The following is a 22,780-nucleotide window of genomic DNA, read 5'->3' on the forward strand; positions in this document are numbered from 1 at the left end:
GGCGCGCACTGTCTCACCCAGCATCACCTAGCTTGCCGGGGGGTGCAGACCTTCGCTGCCGCTCAGCCGTTGCACGGGTTTGAGTGTTTTTCCAAGCAGATGTTAATGGGGCGAGTGCTGCCCCGCGGGACTGGCCGCACGGCATCAGCCGGCCCCCAGCCGCCCGGGCGAGGGGTTCCCGACGGCGCCGGGCGGGAACCGTCCTCAGGCGGAATCTTGCTGCTAGGGCGGCTGTTTCCCAGCCGGCGGGGAAGGCTTTGGGGAGGGGACGACCCCGCCGGCGAGGGCGGCCGTCGCCGCGGGGGGAGCCTCGTGCCGCTGTCCCCGCCCTGGCGGAGCGCGGCGGGGGCGGGGCAGAACGAGGCCGCTCCCATGAGGTAACGGCGCCGGAGCCCGGCCCTGTGCCGGCGGGGCGGGGGGGACCGGTGTCACCGCTCGGGTCCGCGTCTGGCGTCGCCGCCGCCTCCAGAGCCATCTCCCCCGGGGCGACAAGGCCGGGCCCGGCCCGGCGGGGCGAGGGGGGATGGCGGCCGCGGCAGGTGGCCGGGAGGGCGCGTGCTGCTGCGCTGAACCGCCGCTCCGGCTGCCGTGAGGCGCCGCCGTCCGGGCTGCCGCGGCGGGCTGCGGCTCCCGGGAAGGCCAGGCGGCAGCAGGGCCTCCGGCGAGGGCCGGGCCGGGGGAGGCCGGCGCTGGCAGCGTTGCCGGGGGAGTGGCTCCTCTTCACGGGCAGGTGAGGGAGGAGGAGTGCCGGAGGCTCTCGCCGCGCCCGCTCGCTGCGCCGAGCGAGGCCGGTTCAGTGACCGGAGGGAGACGGAATCTAACTCGGGGGAAGCTGCTGTCCTGCCCAGCCTGATGCTCCTGGGTTTTTTCTAGGGAGAACCAGCGGGCACGCGGGGCGGGTGGGGGAAGGAGGCTTTCCTTTGCCCGGTGCTTCCTTTGCGTTCAACATTTTAGGCTGTTTTCATACACTAAATTGCCTGGAAAAATCGTTTGGGTCAATCAAACCCTTGACTTGAAGTTTCAGTCAGTGAGTAGAGCTCTTATTTCATGGACAGGTCCTTAAATAAAACTTTCTTGAACAGGAAGAAAATATGAAATTAGAGTTTGTTCTGATGAACCCTCCTTGTGCTTGGAGTAAAGACCCAGCTCCTGTTCAGCGCTTTCAGGCATATCTGGATTATAGTGGGGTCCGATTTCTAGGCTGCCATGAGGAAAGGTTGTTGAAAAGCAACTGTGCACGCCTTTGTTTAGTCCAATGTGTTTTTCTAAAAGTAAACCAGTGTTGAGTGCTGATGCCCAGGTCCTCTGTTTTTCTAGGTATGCTCATTGGAGAAGTGTTTATTACATCTAATAAGACTAGTCACAATTACTCAGTACTCAAAGGCATGGTGAAATTTGAGCTTTATCATTTGCAGCCATTTAGCTATTACGGGTTGGTGACAATTGCTGCCACTTATTTGCACAGCTTTTGCTTCCAGGAAGCAACTTTAAGGGATAAAAGGAAATAATGACGTCTAAAATGTTGATACTGACAGCATCCTGTAGTGAGATGCTTATTTTATTAATTTGGGTAAGTTACTAATGTAATTATTAAAGCTTTCTTGGGGATTCTTTCCCAAATAATTCACTGGATGGGGTTATAAAATAATACAATCTTTCTCAGAATAAATAAGTTGCACTTCCTTCATGTGTTGTATTTGTATTGTGAACTCATAACTTTTCCATATATGAAGGAATCTTGTTCTCTAGATTTTGAAGTGTTTTGCTCTCGATAGGTAATTGTTCTGAATTTTGGATGTGCTAACGTTCTTCAGATGATAGCGTAGCATCTTTGTAGGATACTGAAGGAAGGGAGCATGGAGAAAATAAATATTACAACAAGAAAAGATTTTTCCACTTGAAAAGACATCCTTGGTGCATTTGCAGAAGAGATCTGTGTGTTTTCCTCAGAAATGCTGATGTCCCTCTATTATAGGGTGGGGGTTTTTGGTTTTGTTCTTTCCTTTGGTCTTTTTTTTCAGTCAGATGATCTCCAAACTTAGGCCTCTTGCTTCCAAATTAGCTTCCAGCATGTGAACCTCAGAGCTGGCAAGTAGCCTTATGAGCCATAGGATCTGGCAGAATGCTTATTTGAGGGATTAAGGTCTGCAGTCTGCAATCTCCACAACCACAAACTAAGATGTGTTTCAAAGCCAAACAAAAAATACATCCGTATAAAAACAAAACCGAGAATTTAAGTAATGAAACTTGGGGATTTCTAAGTGACGATATTGTAGCCAAATTCTCTTGCCAAGATGCAGTCCTCCTTATGCTTTAGACGTAAGACAATATAGATGATACACAAATAAGTTTTATTTAAAATACTTGCTGAGAAAAAAATCTTTCATGTTACATGGTCTGGCAGAGTAGCCAGGTGGCTAGCAGAGGGCCTCTCATGATCACTATGTGTTGCGGTTTCCACAAACTTGGTTGAATCAACTGATTGTTGTGAAAAAAATAAATTCAAGAAATGCATTCATTTACTTGAAATTAATTAACATTTTAGTGGGTATGATAAATTTTATCTTGAATTTAGACACAATTATTTTTCAGCTGCATGAATGGCCATATCTCCATTAGCTTCAAAATGTCAATCGACTGAGCTTAAATGGAGCTGTGGTTTACACACTCATACTTCTTCAGCTTTGTTTCTATCGGTGCGTTGCTTAACTGGGATGTGACATACAGAGTCTTGATTTTAAAATACTTGATAAGAATAAATAGAAAATGCTAATGGTAATACATCTGGTTTTAATTTTGGCCGTTTTTAAGGTCGAAACATTAAGAATAATTTTACTTTTTGTTTTATTTAGGGCTCAGAGATGGATTCATCAGAACGATCAACAGTTAGAAGTGAGCAGAAATCCAGGTAATTTGTGTGGCAAAGGTGGCAAAACTGTCTCGTAATGAAAATCTGAAAACACAGTGGAAATACATTGCTGAAAATTGGATACAAGAACAACATCATGCTTGAAAACTTGAAATGATCCCAGAAACTAGTTTCTCCCCTGACCGAGTGCTTCATACTCAGTTAAGCTGTTTGTGAGGAATAAATAATACACTTGCCGAGAGGAAACAATTTGTGCTGAATGTAGCAGCAAGGCATGGGGATTATCAGCAACATATTCTTTGTAGGCATTAGCTAGCAACCTTATCTACATGTTTATTAATTGCTTTGCCTGAGGCTATTTCAAGTTAAACATTATAGTTTTAGCTAGATAGTTTCAGATGATTATGAAATAAGAGGTGTTAAACACCTATATTACCAGATTAACAGGAATTAAAAATCTGTAAAGGTAGTTTTGAAAGGCAAGGAAATTCTAAGGTTCTGTATTAATGAAATCCTTGTTTGTATACAGTGATTTCACTGTATGGTTTAGATGCATTTTCACTTCTTTGCAAAGTAATCATGAAAGCCAGACTTTCTCGACAGTTTCTTGTGCTGGCTTGCGCAGTAGAATCAAATATGCCTTTGAGAGTAATCTGTTGTTAGTAACATCTGAATAGTGGGCTAGATGAACCCTTGATCTGAACAAGCATGACTGTTCTTCATGTCTCCTAAAGCGAGAGTGAATGAGAATAAAAGATGCTGCTTTTTCCCAGAAAAACAAAAATATCTTTCTTTGAAATATTGTGACTTGTCCCTTTGAAATAGTTCTACTTACTTTCTATCAGACATGTATTAAGTAAATCATTGGACAGTCCTTTGACTACTTTTTTCAAAAATTCATTTCAAATGGTGTTTGGCTGGCCCAGTGGACTGAAAATTGGTAATTGTCAATTTGGATCTCAAAGACATTAGTGATTTGGAGTTGTTGCCTTTTTTGGTCTTAAATTAATTATGCACGCTTACTTGTCTAAAATGACAAAAAGACTTAAAGTACATTGTCAGTTTGGGGAAGGCTGTGAATTGCTGCCAATACCACTCTTCTGCATAGAAATGGAGAACTCGGTTCCTTTTGGTTGGTTAGTATTTTGGACAAGCGTTAATAGCTCATATGGATTTCTTGAGTCAGTCATGAGATTTTTGGACAAGTTAGAAAATGCACTGTAAAAAATGAAGAATTTTTTTTTTCTGTTTTAAAGAAAATTCTTAAAAAGTCTAATAAGAAAGCAGCCTCGGGACCTTCTTCTTGTAATTGGAACTGGGGTAAGTGCTGCAGTCGCACCAGGAATCCCAGCGCTGTGCTCCTGGAGAAGCTGCATTGAGGCTGTAATTGAAGCGGCTGAACAGCTGGAGGTGCTTCATCCGGGAGATGTTGCTGAATTTCGTAAAAAAGTAATCAAGGATAGAGACCTGCTTGTGGTTGCACATGATCTCATCAGGAAAATGTCACCAGTGAGTATGTTTATAACTTATATTGATTTCTAAAATTATTATATACTTTTATTTTGTTATCAACAAAAATTCTCTTCAGCTTTCTAAAACTTGAATTTTTTCTGGTAAAAATTGAAATTTTGATGGTAATCATACAGTAGTACACTGTACGTTTTGGAGAGGCTAAAAATCCTTGGTTTTTAGAGTAAGTAAGCTTTCGTCATAATTAATGCAAGCAAGAGTCCTGACTATTAAATATTCACCATAATGGTTCTTGGAACTGAAAGAGGAATTTATAGCTCTGCTGGCTAAACTACAGGTGGACCTTGACCCTACTGATAGCCTTAGATCACACGGACTTAATCACCGCTGCAGCTCACGCTTCACTGAAGACAGTCCATAAATGCCCCGTTTCTCAGCCGTTCATCTTGGGTTCCAGAGATTTTCAGGTCGTGTTAATAGGTTTGCCGAGTCTTCCAGTTGAAATAATTAGGGTGACATGCATACTGCGAAGTTGTAGGATGTGTTGAGCATTTTGCAACACATGGTGAGCTTCTCTACAGGCAAAGTGTCATCATAATCTCTCTCTTTCGGGAGGGGTCTGCATGTATGGGTAGGCTTTGAGCAGATTTAATGATTACTACATTTTTCTCAACCAGGAAGAAAAACAAACAAACAAAACTCTTTAATATAATAGTATATATGAATCCAGGGAATGATAATTTTAGTAATTAACTGATTTTCAAAGCAGTAAAAGCATACTGAGAAAGGTGAGCAGTAGTTCCATGTAGTTAGGCCAGTAACTATTATCGGGCTTATGAACAAACATTTGTTCTGTGTGTCATACAATTTATTGCATAGGAAGCCTGTATATTTTATAGAATTGTTACATGTTCCTGTCAGTCTCAGCAGATACTCTGGGCAAATGCAGCCTACGCTTTTAAGAAAGCATACCTTCGTGTTTGTTTAGCAGTGACAAGTGAGGATTTAACTGTAGCAAAATAGTTTTGGATTACTGTACCTGTATTACAAGCTTCCTTGAGAAAACCAGACTAATATTTTGAGCTACATTAAGGGGAGGCAAGAGCACCTGAATAATTTGAGATTGGTTTTGATGGTTGTGTACATTCAGACCCTTTATGCTTTGTATACTATGTAAGCCCTCTTTTAAAGGAATACTTTGGCATTAAGTGGAGAAATGATGTGAGTTTTCTGTTGGAGGCAATTATAACGGTGCACGTGGTCCTTATGAAGTGTTCATCTTTTTCTTTCTTCAGCGTACTGGGGATACGAAGCCCAACTTCTTCCAGGATTGCTTAATGGAGGTGTTTGATAATTTAGAACAACACATTCAGAATCCTGTTGTTCTGCAATCAATCCTGAGACTCATGGAGAGAGGCACAATGGTTCTGACTACAAACTATGATAATTTACTTGAAATATTTGGTCAGCAACAGGGTAAACCTATGGAATCTTTAGACTTGAAAGATAAGGATAAGGTATGATGAGAGCAGTAAAATTTTTAGACATTATAAGAGAAGGCAGCTCATAAGCTTCATTGAAATATATTTTCCTGTTTAAAGAGTGTCAAGGCTAAAACTTCTTAATTGGTAAAGCATGTCTAAAAGCTAACAGCAGATGCACAGACATTTATTTTACGTGTCTTTTTGTTCTGAATAATTTGGTAACAGTTACCAAGGAGAATTTCAGTGACACGCTTATTAACCAGTTCCCCTCCACTCCCTGGAAAAAACCCACAAACTTATTTACCTTGTGTGAAGTAATTGTTACAATCACAAACATGATTTCACCTAGCTAGTAGATGATTTGCTGTTTGTAACTTTGCTGTCAGCGTCGCTGGAACTTGCTTTTTGGTTGAATCCTTGTTTAGACCAAAAAGCCAGAGATCTCTTCAGTATCAGCAATCACCTCTTTATTATAATTTAAAGTAAGCTGTGTAATTAGTAATTAAAATCTTTTGCTGCAGAAGAGTGCAAAAGAAGTTACTTCTGCTTTGAGTGGTTTTGTAAGTTAGGACAACTGTATATTTTTTGCAGAATCTCAGTTATTGTAGTATATTATAGTATAACAAAAGAACGTAACTTGCATGATTTGCTTTAGGTTCTTCAGTGGGCAAGAGGTCATATAAAATACGGAGTTCTTCATATTCACGGCTTATATACAGATCCCTGTGGAATGGTGCTAGATCCCTCGGGATATAAAGATGTTACTCAAGATCCTGAAGTCATGGTTCGTGTGATCTTTACAATTTTTACTATGTTTTGCCAAACTATTTTATTGTAATCACTGCATGCACATTACCTAAGGTAGGGTTTTGTCAGATCATATAGATTAAATAATTGGGGCCCAGAAAAATGTCAGTATTATTCAGAAAGCCAGCTATGTTGCTAGGGCAGTGTACATTCTTGTATACTGCTTATTTGTAAATCACAACCAAAACCCTCAGCTGTATGTCATAGTTTTAGAGTTCTTTGTATTTATCTCATGAAAGAACATTAGCCCCAAAATACCAGACACCAGAACAAGGATTCATCGCCATCTGATTGCTTGGATTCGATTTTTAGGGGCTTAAGCTGTTACCAGCTATTACCATCCTGGACTTAGTGTCATATCTTCAGTATTTTAAGAAGGGAAACATTTGGTCAAGAATATTAATTTTCCGTATTTACAGATTGACCTAATGAGAGCCTAATATTTTGTCATCATAATTCTTTCAATTTAAAATTCCCTTACTGGAAATATTTACATGTGTTCTTAATTTTGTATGGTAATTTTGATTTTGAATATAAATTTTTTTTGTAGAAACAGTGCTTATGAAATATCAGTTTGCCCTGATCTTAAAACATATGCTTAATTCAGTTCAATAGTGATGTCTGCTTTGCTTCTCCTTTTAAGTCTGATGTATTTTAATGGCCTTTTGACTACTGAAGTGAATGTCGCTCTTGTGTGTTTATATTTCTTAACAGGAAGTTCTTCAAAATTTGTATCGAACCAAGTCTTTTTTGTTTTTGGGCTGCGGAGAGACTCTGCGTGATCAGATATTCCAAGCTCTTTTTCTTTATACTGTAAAGAATAAAGTGGATTTAGAACATTATATGTTGGTGCTTAAAGAAAATGAAGACCATTTTTTTAAGCTTCAGGCAGATATGCTGCTGCATGGAATAAAAGTAGTGTCCTACGGGGCCTGCTTTAAACAATTCCCAGAGTACGTACAAGACCTGACTGCTCAAATCTGCAAGCAGAGAAGTCCAGGTAATGTATCCTCTTCAATAAGGAAATTTTGAGTAGGTACCTAGCAGGATGCCGTGTCTGAACAATCAGCAGTTGGTCTGAGGTGTTGACCTCGTGCGTAGCGGTAGGCCTGTGCAGCATCTTTGCTTATGAATGGCATACGGAGTTAGAACACGTGACAAAATTGTAACCAAATTTCTTTCTGTAGGGTCTGTGGATTCTTGCAAATTTAATCTTTAATTCTGAATTTGTCTTTTTGTTAGCATTTGGTTAAGAAGTTTACTTTGTGTGTTTTTATGGCATGAACTACTCCAGTATATTATTACATTATGTGAAGTATGACATGTCAGTAAAAGAGATTAAAAGAATTGAAGGAATAAACTGGTGGGATAAGTTGGTTGAGCCACAATATCTGATTAAGCATAGAATGGGAAATGAAATCGGTACACCCAATAGTGTTTGGCTTAACGCAGGTAGGGCTAATGGGGAGAAAAACTGAGCGTGAGGATAACGTTTTGTGACAATAAAATAGAAGAGGCTGTGGAATAATAGTCCATTTGTGACAGTGAATGGCATTCTGTAGAGGGCGTTTAATGCTAAAATGGGACATAACTCAACACTTTGCTGAGGGTAACAGTCCTGCATCGACAGGGAACTAAATTTTACTAACTAGGTCCATTTGCCTACTTCCCTGCCCTGCTCCCTTCCATCCTCTTGTCTCTCTTCATAAAATTCCTTAGCTGTTAACAATGAAGAGCCTTTAATACGAAACCCAGGAAAAACAACAACTGTATGTTGAAGGAAAGAGATTTCTTTAATGTTTTCCAAACAGGGACAGTTCTACTATGGCTTATCCAGAGAATTGAAGAAAATAACTAGAGTAAACGACCTTGGGAAGAATACTGTTTCACAGCTCTTTTATTTATCATGTCAGTGAAACTGTTTTGTCTAAAATTATTCCCAAGAGGTGCATAGCGGGAAATCCCTTGCCCTCCCTAAAAGAAAATTGCAGGTGTATGCCCAAATTATGTAAGGTTTTTGTAACTGCATGAATGTTACATATAGACTGGATTAGATTTTTCTTTCCATGAAGGCTAGAAAAAATATTTAGCACAGCATCTAGGTTTCAGGAAGTTTATCTGCAGTGTAGACACCTAAAAGTAAGTTGGAGTGCAATTTCAGACACTGAACTAGCCTCAGCCTGCTAGTGTGTTCTTTGACATACTGCTGTTGATGGGTGTGACGGACATGCATTTCAGAGTCTGAGCAGTTCTAGAGCCTGTTGAGTCTGGAGTGTCCAATTTATTGCGAAGCAGCCATTGATATCAAAACAGGGTGGGAGATACATTTACGTAAGCTCTAAACGGAGATGACTACAAAATCAGACTATAATGCTCCCCTTGTTGTTCAGTGGAATTACTGACTGGTGTAATACTTGCAAGAAGAGGGACCTTACTCTGACTTCAAAATCTTGTTGATATCATTTACAAGTCAAGATCCCAAACAAAACTGTTTTCAAGTGTGCGTAACTGCTGTTTACATTACCAAACTGTCAGGTTTCATTTTTTTCATGCTTATTTACAACCTCTCTTTTAAAAAATAGCAGAAGGAGTTTGTTAAAAGGGTTGTATGAAAGAAATGAGAAATGCAGGCCCTGCTCCTCATAGGGGACTTCAGCCACCCAGACATCTGCCGGAAAAGCAGCACAGCAAACTGCAAGCAGTCCAGGACACTACTGGAGCATGTTGAGGACAACTTCCTAGTACAGGTGATGGAGAGCCTGACCAGCGGAGAGGCACTGCTGGACCTGTTGCTCACTACCGAAGAGGTCAAGATTGGAGGTAGCCTGGGCTGCAGCAGTCATGCCCTGGTAGAATTCTCAATCTACAAATGAAGCAGATGAAGTTGCTAAGCCACTATCCATCACATTTGAAAAGTCGTGGCAGACTGGGGAAGTTCCCAGTGACTGGAAACGGGGAAACATAACCCCCATTTTTAAAAAAGAAAAAAGGAAGACACTGGGAACTACAGGCCAGTCAGTCTCACCTCTGTGCCCAGCAAGATCATGGAGCAGATCCTCCTGGAAACTGTGCTGAGGCACATGGAAAACAGAGAGGTGATTGGTGACAGCCAGCATGGCTTCATGAAAGGCAAATCGTGCTTGACAAATTTGGTGGCCTTCTAGGACGGGGTTACAGCATTGGTGAATAAGGGAAGAGTCACTGATGTCATCTATGTGCAAAGCATTTGATACTGTCCCGCGCAACACCCTTGTCTCTAAAATGGAGAGACATGGATTTGACAGATAGACCACTCAGGGGATAAGGAATTGGCTGGATGGTCGCATTCAAAGAGTTGCGGTCAATGGCTCGATGTCTGGGTGGAGACCAGTGACAAGCGGTGTCCCTCATGGGTTTGTATTGGGACCAGTATTATTTAATGTCTTTGATGGGGACATGGACAGTGGGCTCGAGTGCACCTTCAGCAAGTTTGCAGATGACACCAAGCTGAGTGGTGGTGTTGATAATCTAGAGGGAAGGGATGCCATCCAGAGGGACCTTGACAGACTAGAGAACTGGGCCTGTGTGAACCTCATGAAGTTTAACAAGGTCAAGTGCAAGGTCCTGCACCTGGGTGGGGCAATCCCAAATGTGGATACAGGCTGGGCGATGAGTGGATTGAGAGCAGCCCTGCCAAGATGGACTTGGGGGTGTTGGTAGATGAAAAGCTGGACATGACCGGGCAATGTGCGCTCACAGCCCAGAAGGCCAACCGTATCCGGGGCCGCATCAAAAGAAGCGTGGCCAGCAGGTTGAGGGAGGTGATTCTGTCCCTCTATTCCGCTCTGGTGGGACCCCACCTGGAATACTGTGTCGAGCTCTGCCGTCTGCAATACAGGAAAGATGTGGACCTGCTCGAGCGGGTCCAGAGGAGGGCCACAAAAATGATCAGAAGGATGCAACACCTCTCCTATGAGGAAAGGCTGAGAGTTGGGGTTGTTCGGCCTGGAGAAGGCTCTGGGGAGACCTTATAGTGGCATTCCAGTACTACAGGAAAGATGGGGAGGGACTCTTTATCAGGGAGTGTAGTGATAGGAGGAGGGGTAATGGCTTTAAACTGAAAGAGGGTAGATTTAGATTAGACATTGGGAAGAAATTCTTTACTGTGAAGATGGTGAGGCACTGGCACATGTTGCCCAGAGAAGTTGTGGATACCCTACCCCTGGAAGTGTTCAAGGCCAGGCTGGGTGGGGCTTTGAGCAACCTGGTCTAGTGGAAGGTGTCCCTGCCCATGGCAGCGGGGTTGGACCAGATAATCCCTTCCGACCCAAACCATTCTATGATTCTAAATACAACCTTGCCATTTTGGGATGTTGCGTAAAAGTGTAAAAACGTTTTGGATGCTAACTTTTGCTGTTGCTGTCTCTTACTCTTCTCTAGATGCTGATCGAGTGGACAGCACAACACTGTTGGGTAAGTAATGTTCTTATTTTCACAGAAAGTTCCATAATCTATCAGAGAGATAAAAATAAGTCTCTTTATTTACAAAGTAGTTAAATAATTGTTGTGCAGCTCTCTGATTTAGCTCTGAAAATCTGCTTAACAGATTCTCGTTTTACCCTCTTATTTTCTGTCGACCTATTAGCAGATAACTGCTGGCTTTCAGCTGTCAATAAAATGACAAATGATAGAATGGAAAAGCTCCAGAAAATGGATATAAAAAATAGTTAATGCTGATCAGAATATTCTAAGATAATACTGACATCCAGGAGGTTTGGCTATTTTGAATGCCTTCCTTAAGAAGGTTTAGAAGAGTGAATCTCAAGCTGAAACGTGTAGTACTGAAGGTGAATTTCTGGCTAAGCATTGTTCAGGTATCTTTGTGGTATTTCTGTGAATAAGTGGAGCAATAATACATTCCAATTTATGGTATAAAATAGCAAAACTTCCCTTTGAAACAACACTTCGACTTAAAAATATTACACTTCTAAGATATTTGTGCTGCTGCTGCAAATAATATCAAAATTGTATAAAAGTGTAATTTCATTATTGCATATAAGGGTGTTTGGCATTACAAGAGATTAAAAACCCTCTCTTTTTCACAGTCAAAAAGTACACAAGGTCCAAGAAACTCGAGGGCCCGTGTAAAGTCAGAGATTACTTTTGTAATTTCAACTAGATTTTAAGCTTATCTGTCTTTCAGATGAGTTCATAAATCCCTTTTTCAGTAAAGTACAATTGGGCTTCAGTGGAGAAGAAACCAAAAACTTGAGCACAAGTTATTCCAGTTCCACTTAACATAAAGCTCCTTTGCTAACTTACTAGCACCCTCCTTACAAGTAATTTTGGCACCCATTTACTTGTATTTTGGAATACATAGCAAGTAAAAAAAAGATAATTATTCCTTAATACAGATTTGTATAATACCCTGCAAAAAAATATATCTAGAGTTTTAAGTGATGGATGTCCTGATTTTGAAGTAATTTCCCTTCCATTCATTTTTACTCTCTAGCGATGCTGTTTATACTTTCAACAGTAGCTCACACCAAAAATTTTTTTCCTCTGAATAAGGGATGCAAACTTTTTAAAGAAGCTTCTCTCCTGTGAACTCCACAGGCATTATCACACAAAATCAAGAATTATCTTCTTCAAAAAGCAACTGTATAATTAGCTACTTCCTGTTTTATATATTGGTACCAGAGCTCAGTGTTGGGGAAAAGCTCGAGATCGCTGAACTGGTGCAGACTTTCAGTAGGGTTAGTGTTATATTCCGAATCCAAATACAAGAACCTCAGTGGACCAGCATTGTGTTTGTTTTAGTATTTGGTGCTTGTAATAAAAAGTATACAAAGCACACATGTAGCAACATTAAAATATTTCTTTTTTTTTTTTCCCGGCCCCCTCCTCCCCCCAGGAACTTCATGTGTGGACTGTGCTAAAAGGAAGTTAGGAGAAAATGGCACTGACTCCCCTAAGAGAATCAAGCAGTCAGATAATGGTATACCCACTAATTCATGAAGAAAAAAAAACCAAAACCCAACCCAGGAAGCTTTTTAACAGCAGGTGCTTTACATCTGCTGCACAGAAAGTCTTGAGCTGAGTATTTCCATGGTTTTAAGTGCAATAAAAATGGTGCATCTTAGCCTCTTCTTTTCTAGAGCTGTAAGTGTGTAATGTATGTAAAGCTAGAGAGCCATACTAGTCACTCTCCAAGCACTTCCATACTACTAAAAGTGTATCTGCAGGGTCATTTAGAAGCAGGTGCAAGTTTTCTCTGCCTGTGCTTTAAGCCAGCTGGACCAAGCTCTTACCAAGGTGAAACCACAACAGAGGTAATGTTTGAATCTGTCAAAAATGACTTGTGGCATACCTGCGACTATCGGTTAGTTGCTTTTAAAATGAAGCGTTTTCTATTATTTTCTCATGAGCTGAACTGCAATTAGGCTGCTGGAGGTCTGTCCGCACAAGGCTGCTTGCAAGCTTGAGATTCAGATCCCTAAGCTGTTAGGAACAGGAATTGTTGTTTCATGTTTATAGAACCTGCATCATGATAACCTGCCTATTTTACACTTTTAGCATGAGTATTTGTTTTCGTTTGTCAGGCTGTTAAGGCACGAGACCACATGTGGCAAAAAGGATGTAACAGTAATGTATCAGCAAGGACACACCATATGTACATGTGTGCTTACTGACCTATTTACAGTGTATTTCTGTGGAAATATTTTAAATATTGTTGTTTAAATCATAGAGTATGCTGCCAGTTATCTCAGAAAGCAGATAATGGATAGTCTTAATGCAGCAGAATTAAAACCAGTTAGTATCTAATTATGTATCTGTAGACACTTTCTAGTGTATGTTTGACTTCAGTTGAACTACTCAAATGATTAAGGTTAGGCACTGCATTAACTGGTTTTTTTCTGAGGTGCTGTTACTTCACCTACCACTGAATTGTCTCAGCACTAAACTGACATAATTACCGGTCCAGTTGCTAACACTGGGAATCGTCTGAAATCTTCTAGTCAGCTGCCTCTCACCTCAGTGTCTGAAGGAGAGCACATTCAGGACCATTCTTCGTTCTGATACCAGCACGTTCGTATCTGGCAGTCCTGGAGGGTTGCTTCAGTCAGGTTTCTCTGCTTATGTTCCCTGTGGATTTGATCTGTTACGCCTTCTGAGATCGCATCACACTATAATGAGGTTTTACAGGGAGTGGAAGTGATAGGTCTGTCAGATGAATTTCTGTCTGAATTGTGGCATGTCAGCTCTTTACTCCCACATCACAAAAACAATTTCTGCTTGTTCTCTAGTATGTATGTGTGCAAAATGAGAAGCTTAAAAGTGAGGTGCATGCTTCTTTCTAGATGAGTAACTACTGAGATGGGTGGAGTTTTTGTGGTGTGGAAGTCTTTGTCCCTGTTCTGAAGTAGGTAAAGGTCTGAAGACATTTTGTCTAGAAAAGCAATCTTAAACAATACACGCACACTGACTCTTGTCTCTTCTACCCCAGAAGAGAACACCCAGTCGTCTTTCATGATTGACAGTCTGGAAACAATACTTGGGTTTTAGCATGCGATATAATTGGTAAGGACCTCAAGTATCAGTTCTCAAGGTTTCAGCTGTGTTTTTTAAAAGGGAAAAAGCAAAAGCAAAACCAGCCTGAATATGGACCATACTCAACTTCTCCCTTTGAGAGATTGTATTTATGCATACATCACTCTTGAAAAACTAAGTTTTTTAGCATTGTATGTAGCATTATCTATCTGTAAGACAGTAACCTCTCAAATTTGCTTCTCTAGTCAGCATGAATTGGCTGTTTTGAAAAGTGATCAGTCATGCTATTTTGGATGCTGCTATATCAGCCTGGAACACTTAAATTGTTGCTTCTAGCTGCAGCAAAATTAATCAGATGAGCTGAGCTATTTATGACCTTGATTACTGCAATTATTTAAGTCCAATCCTAAAGTCATGTAACTCCTTATTTTGTGCCTGAAGTCAGATCCACATTAGGAAATCACATCCTCTCCCATTGGTAAGGATCAGCTTACACGTAGCATTGGAGAGATTCTTCCATTCTGTAGACACTGCTGAACTGCAACTTGTACAGCAGCCTCCCCTGACTCGAGTGCCATTTATTTGTATCCTGAAAAGCAGATGAGTCAGTACAGGGTTATTTTCATTCCTAACATACACAATAAGACAGTAGAAATGCCTAGCTTTGGTTTTGTTCCCAGAATATACTTTAGTCATCTTAGGGCTGGGATTGCCTTGCAGCTACCTCAGGGTTTACAATGCAGTCAAAAGGGACAGAACCTGAAAACTTGTCTGTTCCATTTATCTGTTAAGTGAAAAAGTAACTTGTTTAAGGCCCTGTTCAAATTATTACCCAAGTACCGTGAAAGAACTAACCATACAAATTGGCATGTTAAATGGTATTTTCCGATTCTACTGTAGATGTCTTTTTCTACTTAATTTTTTTTTTTTTAAATGGGAGTAAGATACTTACTGAAAACAAACTTCTTGACCATTTATTATCCTGTTTTGCTCAAGCTGTGTAATGAAGATGATAGGACATCTCCAATAACTGCATACACTCTTTTAATAAAATATTTAAAAGCCAAATAGACCATTCTTGTACAGTACCTAAAATGTGTAGCTTTCACCATTCTTCAGACTGTTCAATTCTTTACTGTATTTTTCTATTTCAACCAACTGTTCCTAGCTAATGGTTAAACAAACACAGAACAAAACTGATGTGGGTCAAAGATCTTTGAAAATCAGTAGAGGCTGCTCTTCTATTCATCCTTCACACTACTGTAAGTATTTCCACATCTGTAAATGGATTCTGAATTAAGGGACTGATACTAACTCATGACTTACACTCAGAGTAAATAATTTTATTTATGAAAGTGTGGCAGCAACATAAGTATTTGATAAACATCTGTCTACAGTATAAGTGGACACATTTATGTTATTATGTATTATCTACTGCTCACGTCATTCCTTCCTTACGCAGTAACCCCGCATGTCCAGACATCATCAGTTGTGTGCAACAAGCACGGTATTAGCCACACATTACAAGGTAGATGTGTATAAGCAGCATGGTGGACAAAAGGAAGCTAGTATAGGAACATAAGAAGATATAATTATTATGAACAACCACAAACCAGATAAAGCTCTTCAGCATACACCAAGGTGAAACATAAGCCGGATGAAGCAATTCAAGCTCTCTCAAGCTGTTCTGTAACTAACTTCATTAACTTTCCTTCTTAGATGAAGCACGGCCATCAAAATAAACTTGACTTTGTTATTATGTAGCAGTCCCAGTAATCTCAACTGCAAACCAATATACTTTTTTCTAAGGCTGCTACCTGTATGATATCTGACTCACACCTGGTTTATTCTTTCCACTTTTGTGTAGGTTAGAATACCTCAAAGGTGAAATTTTTCCAGGTTACATCACACCTATAGAGATATATCATGAGCTTTTGTAAAGTTAACTAATATTTTCATAAGGTTGCAGTGGAAGATTGAAGTCTTAACTGGGCATCACAAAAGTCACAAGATAATGGACAGATTCCAGTATCATCTTGTTTTAAAAAGCAGGAAATAATCCTATCTGAAGGCAAACAGATGCAGCTACAACACAAGCGAGAGAGATTGTAAAGGTCTTAACCATGGCAGCATGCATCTAAACACTGCACTGGAGATATGGCTAAACACATCATTACTTTTCATAAGAAAAGCAAGAGGCTTACTCTTTGTAATAGTATGCTTATGTGAACCTGTAATCCTTCATCTCAAGGAAAAAAAATAACCAAAACATTTGAAGAGCAAGCTTTGCATACCAGAATGTATGCACTTCAGTAACAACCTCTTGCTATCTCGTACTTGTTAACAAAACTGTATCAATGAGTAACAGTTACTTCAATATTTTAGCAAACTGCTTTGTTTGAAAGGTAAACATTTCTGTATGAACCTCTAACAGCCACACTCAAACTCAGATTTGTAACAGCCAGCTGTAAACACAGCTCTTGCTGTTGTCGGCTGGCCCTGAAGTCGTCCGTGCTTCATTCTGACATAGAACTGCGTTTGTACTTCTCCGTTCTTTCCTGGTCATCACCATCTGGATACTCGGTAAGATCCAAAGTCAGTACTCGACTGAACATAAAGTCATCATGCTGAGAAGAGGGAGGATCATACAATTTAAAACATTTCTGTTATTTGAAATAAGCACTTCATAAATGACTATGAGATACAATAATGAGCTTGAGTTACCAAAATGATCTCTTCATGGAGCCAGTACCTGCACTTACTTCTGAACACAAAGTAGTTCAAACCCAGCAACACAGTTATGTACATCATTCACTGTAGCAACCCTTACGGTGTAAATCGGTACTTCAAGAAAAAACAGCATGCGTTATTTAACAAAATTTGGTAATAATTAATTGTTACCTCTGGACACACTCCAATCAATGCGTCTGCTTTGGAATAAAACTCTTCCTTTAGAGAAATAACTATCATTTGAAACTGTTCATGTGCCTGCTCTCTAATGAAACTTGATACCTTTGGAAAGAAGCCAAATATTTCAGTAAGTTAGTTCTGGCAGACTTAAACCATGCTATAATTAGGGAATGATGAGGAAAGAACTGAACGGTGTTAGCTGCAGCATTCAGTAATTCAGTTATGAAATGAGCAAGACAAAATGAGAAATAAAACAGTCTTAAGACAGATACCTTGCACGTTCTTAAGACAACCCCTCAGGTTTGCTGCTTTTTGAAAACCTAAGAAAATTCACTCCAATGAATAAAGTTATAGAAAAAGGCCAGTGCCAATAAAAAATATTTTACTTAATATAACTACAAAGGAAGGTGGAAATTCCTGAATAAGGAAAAAAAGTGTTGAAAACGTTGTTACTGGCTGTATACTAAGATCTTAAATATGTATTAGTTTGCTGCAGACAGCAACATTTTTTCAATAATCTGCAAAATAAAGGTACAAATATTAAGTTACAAATTGGTGACTCAATAAGGCAGTATCCCACAATTAAATTAAATGCTGAATAAAGGAAAACCAGTACATTTTAATTAGACTTTTGTCTGCACAGTTGTATCTACGTGATAATTGAAGTAATTTTTTTAATGGAAGAACTGCCTTTAGTGAGTTACATATTTCACATTCATTTTACAGTATAATTACAAGTAAATTACTGGAGATCAGCTTTAGTAAATCCTTAAACTGAAAGAATGGAAAGAAAAAGACTTAGTTCTAAGCATAAAACCTGGATACCAATGAGTATTAGCAACATATAATTTTCCACATACAATTTTTGCTCACTTGCAGTAGTTAATTCCTCTGTCTGAAGGTTTTGGTGCTTTCCAGTAACAAGTGCATCTTACAGATAAGGAAAGAGATATGAAAGACCCTGGGAGCAGGGAAACATTAAGTGAATTATACTTGCAGATCACTGCAATTTTGCTTTTGCTTATTCTGCAATTTATGACACATGCTTAAAGAATAATCTAACTCTCCTTATAACAATACCTAGATAGATGTTGAAGCCAATTAAAGGAATTTTCTAGGAAACCACTATTTTGTCACCCTCTTTCTGCATTACGTGGGCAGCTGCTCTCCAAGGATATTGTACATCACAGCCTGTATCACAAGTTGCCTGCTTCACGTTGCCTATGTGAAAAGAGCAGCCCTTTTAGTAATCCTGCCCCAACCCCTCCACGCTGCATCTCGTTACGGGAGCAGCAGGCAGGAAAAGGACTGCGGAAGGGCAGTAAGCCCAACGGGACGTTCTGGACAGGGGCTATGCAGCCGGTATGCCCCGGCCTTACGGGAGACAGGCATCTCTAGCCATGAAGGTTACAAGAAGGGCAGAAGCCCACTTCAACTTCAAAGCAGGAAGCTCAGCATAACTTCCCAGACAGAATAGATGGGCCCCAAGGACTCAACTAAAGGCTTAATGTAGACTCCTAAGGCAATTTCAGGGTTAACCCTAATATAATCCAGGTTTAATAGCTCTTGGGCCATAAAGTGGTATTTATGGATGCTATTTTTACAAACGTACATTAGACCAGAACTTACAATACTTAAACTTTCTGCATTAATGGTCTTCATTTTCTTGAATATACATCTTAAAAACATACATTATTGCTGCTGATGCATCAAATGAAATACGGTACTTTCAAACTGTAAAAATACTACCAACTGAAGGTTATAAGCCTAGGAACCATTTGGCTAACAACTGTTAATATGACAGTCTTTTGTGGGCTACGAATGTGATTTTTATCTGAAGAAAAGTAAACCAGATTTGAAATATGTTTGAATTGAGAAAACCAGTGTTCTGAAGAAGAATGGTGCTTAGCATATTCTTAGATATAAACTGGACATCTCTTCTGCCAGATGTGTCAGAATGAGCCTACTCAGGAAGGCAAACTGCGAAGTGCCTCATCAACTATGTTAATGCATCATTTGTAGTCTCTATGGAAAGTTGATAGCATACTAGAAATCATGAGCTTCATGGAATGTGTACATAATTGGCAACTGCTGCATCTATAACTGCAACAGGAACTTATGTGGATAAACTGAAGTCATCCAGGTAATGACCCGCAATTTTGTTAGGCATGATCTGAGACCCCCGCCCAGCTCCAGACAGAACCATGGAGAATTTTACATTCATATCCAAAAGACCACCTCAGAAGTCTGCAGAGATAGGAAGTGCTAATCACCTAATACACTGCAGCTTTGAAAGGCAAAAACGTGAAGTTTAGCATCAAATAATGTAATAGCAGACAAGAAAGATAGTAAAGCAAAACTTGGAGGCAGCCTGCGTAACTCTAAGTCATCAGCCGTGATACCTTTGACTCCAGAATTAAAAATAACATCCAGGAAACACAATACTGGTATTTAACCAGAATACATGATCTTCAACTGTTATGTCAACTCATAGTGGTCCTGAGTGAAAGACTAGTAACTAGGAAAGTATCCTGTTAAAAAGCTTAGATCACAGAGATGTTTTGTGATCACTTGATGTGTAATCTTCTTTCTAATCATGTCACTGAGAGCCAAGCCCTAAAGCTTGCTTTGTTATTTTCATTACAGTCCCAATATGTCTAATCTAGTGGAGCTTCCCCAGCTGTCTACTATAGAGGTACCCTCCAAGCAAACACTGGTGTACTTGGCACATCACAGTTAACTCCATTAGGAAGGAAAAAAAAAAAAGAAAAAGAAAGAAAAAGTTTGGTGTTTATAAAACTGCTTTTGTTTGTTAGGCTCTACCAAGACTGACATCACTATTAATACAAGTAGAAATATAGCTTGATCTTACTTTATGTGGAAAGGAATGTTTCCATAGAAGAAAATCCAGGCACATGCGGAGATCTTTTTGATTCCTCTCCTACATACAATCTCCTTGTATTACGTCTCCTCCTACCAGAGGCTGACATCTACAGTTGGCAATCTTTACTGTTTGTATTCTATCGTAAGTTTTTGTTACAGTGAATAGTTATTAGCAAAAAGGGAAAGAGAAATGGAGAGGAGGACAGAAAGCTATTCTAATCAAGGAAGAATTCATGTGACTAAAACAATGGGAGTGATAGCCCTTAATTGGTGTTAATGTAAAAATATTTAGTAGGCCAATTATATAAAATAAATACTCCCGTGACAGAATGACTTGATTTTCAACATGCAGATACCTCCAAGAAGCAGAAAGGAGTGTAAGGGCCTTAAAAGGCCGTAAAAATTCCAACCAAACCAACCCAACCAGCAATTCACAAGTGACCTTCCTGTCAGATTGTGCCACATGTGGTCATGCGGCATACTTCCACGCTCCTGACCTATTTTTCTCAACTTCACAGTTTGGGGACTGATTAAAACACACTTAGATTTATGAATTTAAACCTAGCTCTAGTCTAAGATCTCATACAACCATTATTACAGTCCTAAACCCAATATATTTTAAAACAGGTTAAGGCAGTGTAATCAATCTCTCTATCCCAACAACCTGTAATGAAAAGTAGCCATCCTGCTACAAAAGATATCGTTGTATTGTCGATGAAAGGATAAGGTGAAAGGGACCAACTTACTTTATCAATGTTTGTGTTATCCAAGGCAGCATCTATCTCATCCAAAATAAAAAAAGGTGCTGGCCGAAAACTGTAGAGGACAAGACAGTATGTTGCATTTAGATACAAAAACGTTAATAAACGTTCTAATTACTTTAGAATTCATTTACTCTATCATAAAATTTTGATGAGACGTAATGACAGGTAAAGAATAAGGACTTTAGCAACGTTTGAATACTCCATTAGCAGATTTTTTTAACATGTTTGTAAGTGTAACACTGTCTATCTTCCTGCCACTTACTCAGCCACATACTTGGATAATACTGTATTTCTTTTACCTGTGTATGGCAAACACAAGAGCCAGAGCTGCCACAGATTTTTCACCTCCTGACAAACTGTCCATTGGCATAAAGCGTTTTCCCGGAGCCACGCAGTTAAAGCCAATGCCTTCCAGATAAGGCTCCTCAGGATTTTCAGGACTAAGGAATGCCTGGAAATGCATACATTTCATTATTAATAATGACATTTATAAAATTATTAAGATGGATATTTTTTAAGTTTACATACTGACTGAGCTAGTGTTGAAACTGGTAAGTTAGCTTCATTTGTAGGAAACACCTGTTCATGTATACTGAAGAGCAGCACTATAAAATTTCCCAGTGAATATGCCTTTATTAACAAACCATGAGCTAGGAGGCTAATTAATTAACTAAACCATTTTGGAAATGGCTCCACATATTTGTTATTTACAAAAACTTTCAACTACTAAATAAACTTGATTTTATGTAATTGCTTTAATTTTCTTTTAATTATTAAAATTTTAGACTTCAAAAGCCGTTTTCTTTTTTGTTTGCAAGTAAATACTTCCAAAATTACCTGAGTGTAATTTGTACCTTGTGAAAGGTTGGTTTTGCAAAATCTAGCTTTGAGCTGGAGAAAGATTTTAAGATACATAGGCTTTCTCTATACTTTGTATCCTGGTTCCCAGGTCCAAAACTTAAACGTATTATTTTAAAGGAATGGCCATTTTACCAAACCATTAAAAAGTACGATGGACAAGCTATTTGCTACATGGTTTATTTTTCCCATTAAATAGAAGAGACAATAAAATAATACAGTCTCTTCGCCTCTGCCCAAGCGGATACAGATAAAAAGAAAAATTTCCATAGTTGACACTCATTTCAAATGGCTCCTCTCGGATCTTAGAGACAGTGGAATAAAAACAAACAAAACACTACATGTACTTCTATTTAAAATAATTTCTGTGGTAAATAGTCCTGAAAGTAAGATATAGTGCTTGCAGTATCTTTGCCTTGTTGGAGGTATGCATATTTTCCTCTTTTTCTCTGCTGAGAGAATGCCTGACATTGTTATTACAGTGTTCTTCAGGCTGTAAACATGTCAAATATCTTGCAATGCAACTCCCAGTTCTATGCCATTGCATGTATCTATGCAAGAGGAAGTTTTCACGTGTATGGACACTGTTAACAAAAGTCATCTTGTAGCTTACTAGGGCACATAAATTCCTTGCTCATCAAGATTTGAAAGGAACGACATTTCTCTCTCCACAGAATAGGAATGGAGGAGAACTGGTGGCGAACCCAGCAGTGAATGTGCGTATGTACAATTTCTTAGGCAGTAGTTTCTTTTAAAGTACTTCTAACACACAACGTGCTGATGAAATAAATTTTACTGAGCAATACACAGTGCACAAATGTTCTGAGTCCAGAATCTCTGGAAGTTTAACTAACTCAATCTATCAAAGCTTCTCTTTTTTGGACTGGATAGTAAAGCATTATTAATGAATGTTATTAATAGAATAATACTAAGAAACATAATTTTAAGAAATTTTCATGTTAAAAATTGCTAAGGTTGCTTAAAAAGCATCTGTTCAAGCTGCAACATAGGCCACCTCCTCTGATGGCAGAACTTGGAGCTAACTTTCCTTAGCTAACCAGAGTAATCACCACACACAGAGCAATCATTTCTCTTCCAATGCAATTAGACCAGCTTCCTTCAGCTGCTATGTTAGTATCTAGTAGGCAGTTTTAGCTTCCCAGCTAATCACAGGATAATCTCTTGACCAAGTTACCACTATGGCT

The 22,780-nt window shown here is 39.5% G+C and overlaps 2 protein-coding genes across 2 annotated transcripts in view; one reads left to right on the forward strand and one right to left on the reverse strand.

The window, feature by feature from the left end:
* Nucleotides 1–278: 278 nt before the first annotated feature.
* On the forward strand, nt 279–13,901 carry FAM118A (family with sequence similarity 118 member A). The gene is made up of 9 exons (XM_075162011.1): nt 279–377; nt 2,853–2,908; nt 4,126–4,378; nt 5,635–5,856; nt 6,479–6,607; nt 7,345–7,630; nt 11,050–11,082; nt 12,524–12,607; nt 13,629–13,901. Exons 2-9 carry the CDS (start codon nt 2,862–2,864, stop codon nt 13,826–13,828), a joined length of 1,254 nt encoding a protein of 417 aa, XP_075018112.1. The 5' UTR covers nt 279–377; nt 2,853–2,861; the 3' UTR covers nt 13,829–13,901.
* A 2,760-nt stretch (nt 13,902–16,661) lies between these two features.
* Nucleotides 16,662–22,780, reverse strand: part of SMC1B (structural maintenance of chromosomes 1B) — a 39,485-nt gene continuing 33,366 nt past the window's right edge. Inside the window, exons 22-25 of the mRNA XM_075162024.1 lie at nt 21,017–21,168; nt 20,692–20,769; nt 17,062–17,164; nt 16,662–16,787 (exon numbers count right to left, since the gene is read on the reverse strand). Of these exons, the coding sequence (XP_075018125.1) occupies nt 16,677–16,787; nt 17,062–17,164; nt 20,692–20,769; nt 21,017–21,168 (444 nt within the window). The 3' untranslated portion in view covers nt 16,662–16,676. The remainder of the gene's footprint in view (nt 16,788–17,061; nt 17,165–20,691; nt 20,770–21,016; nt 21,169–22,780) is intronic.

This window comes from Calonectris borealis, chromosome 1, assembly GCF_964195595.1.
Source record: "Calonectris borealis chromosome 1, bCalBor7.hap1.2, whole genome shotgun sequence".
NCBI lineage: Eukaryota > Metazoa > Chordata > Aves > Procellariiformes > Procellariidae > Calonectris > Calonectris borealis.

Bases quoted from the DNA above. Each gene is read 5' to 3' on its own strand.
- FAM118A (XM_075162011.1), top strand. From the start codon at position 2,862: ATGGATTCATCAGAACGATCAACAGTTAGAAGTGAGCAGAAATCCAG. The intron at 6,608-7,344 runs GTTCGTGTGATC...ATTTCTTAACAG, and splicing joins CTCAAGATCCTGAAGTCATG to GAAGTTCTTCAAAATTTGTA. The intron at 11,083-12,523 runs GTAAGTAATGTT...TCCTCCCCCCAG, and splicing joins GGACAGCACAACACTGTTGG to GAACTTCATGTGTGGACTGT.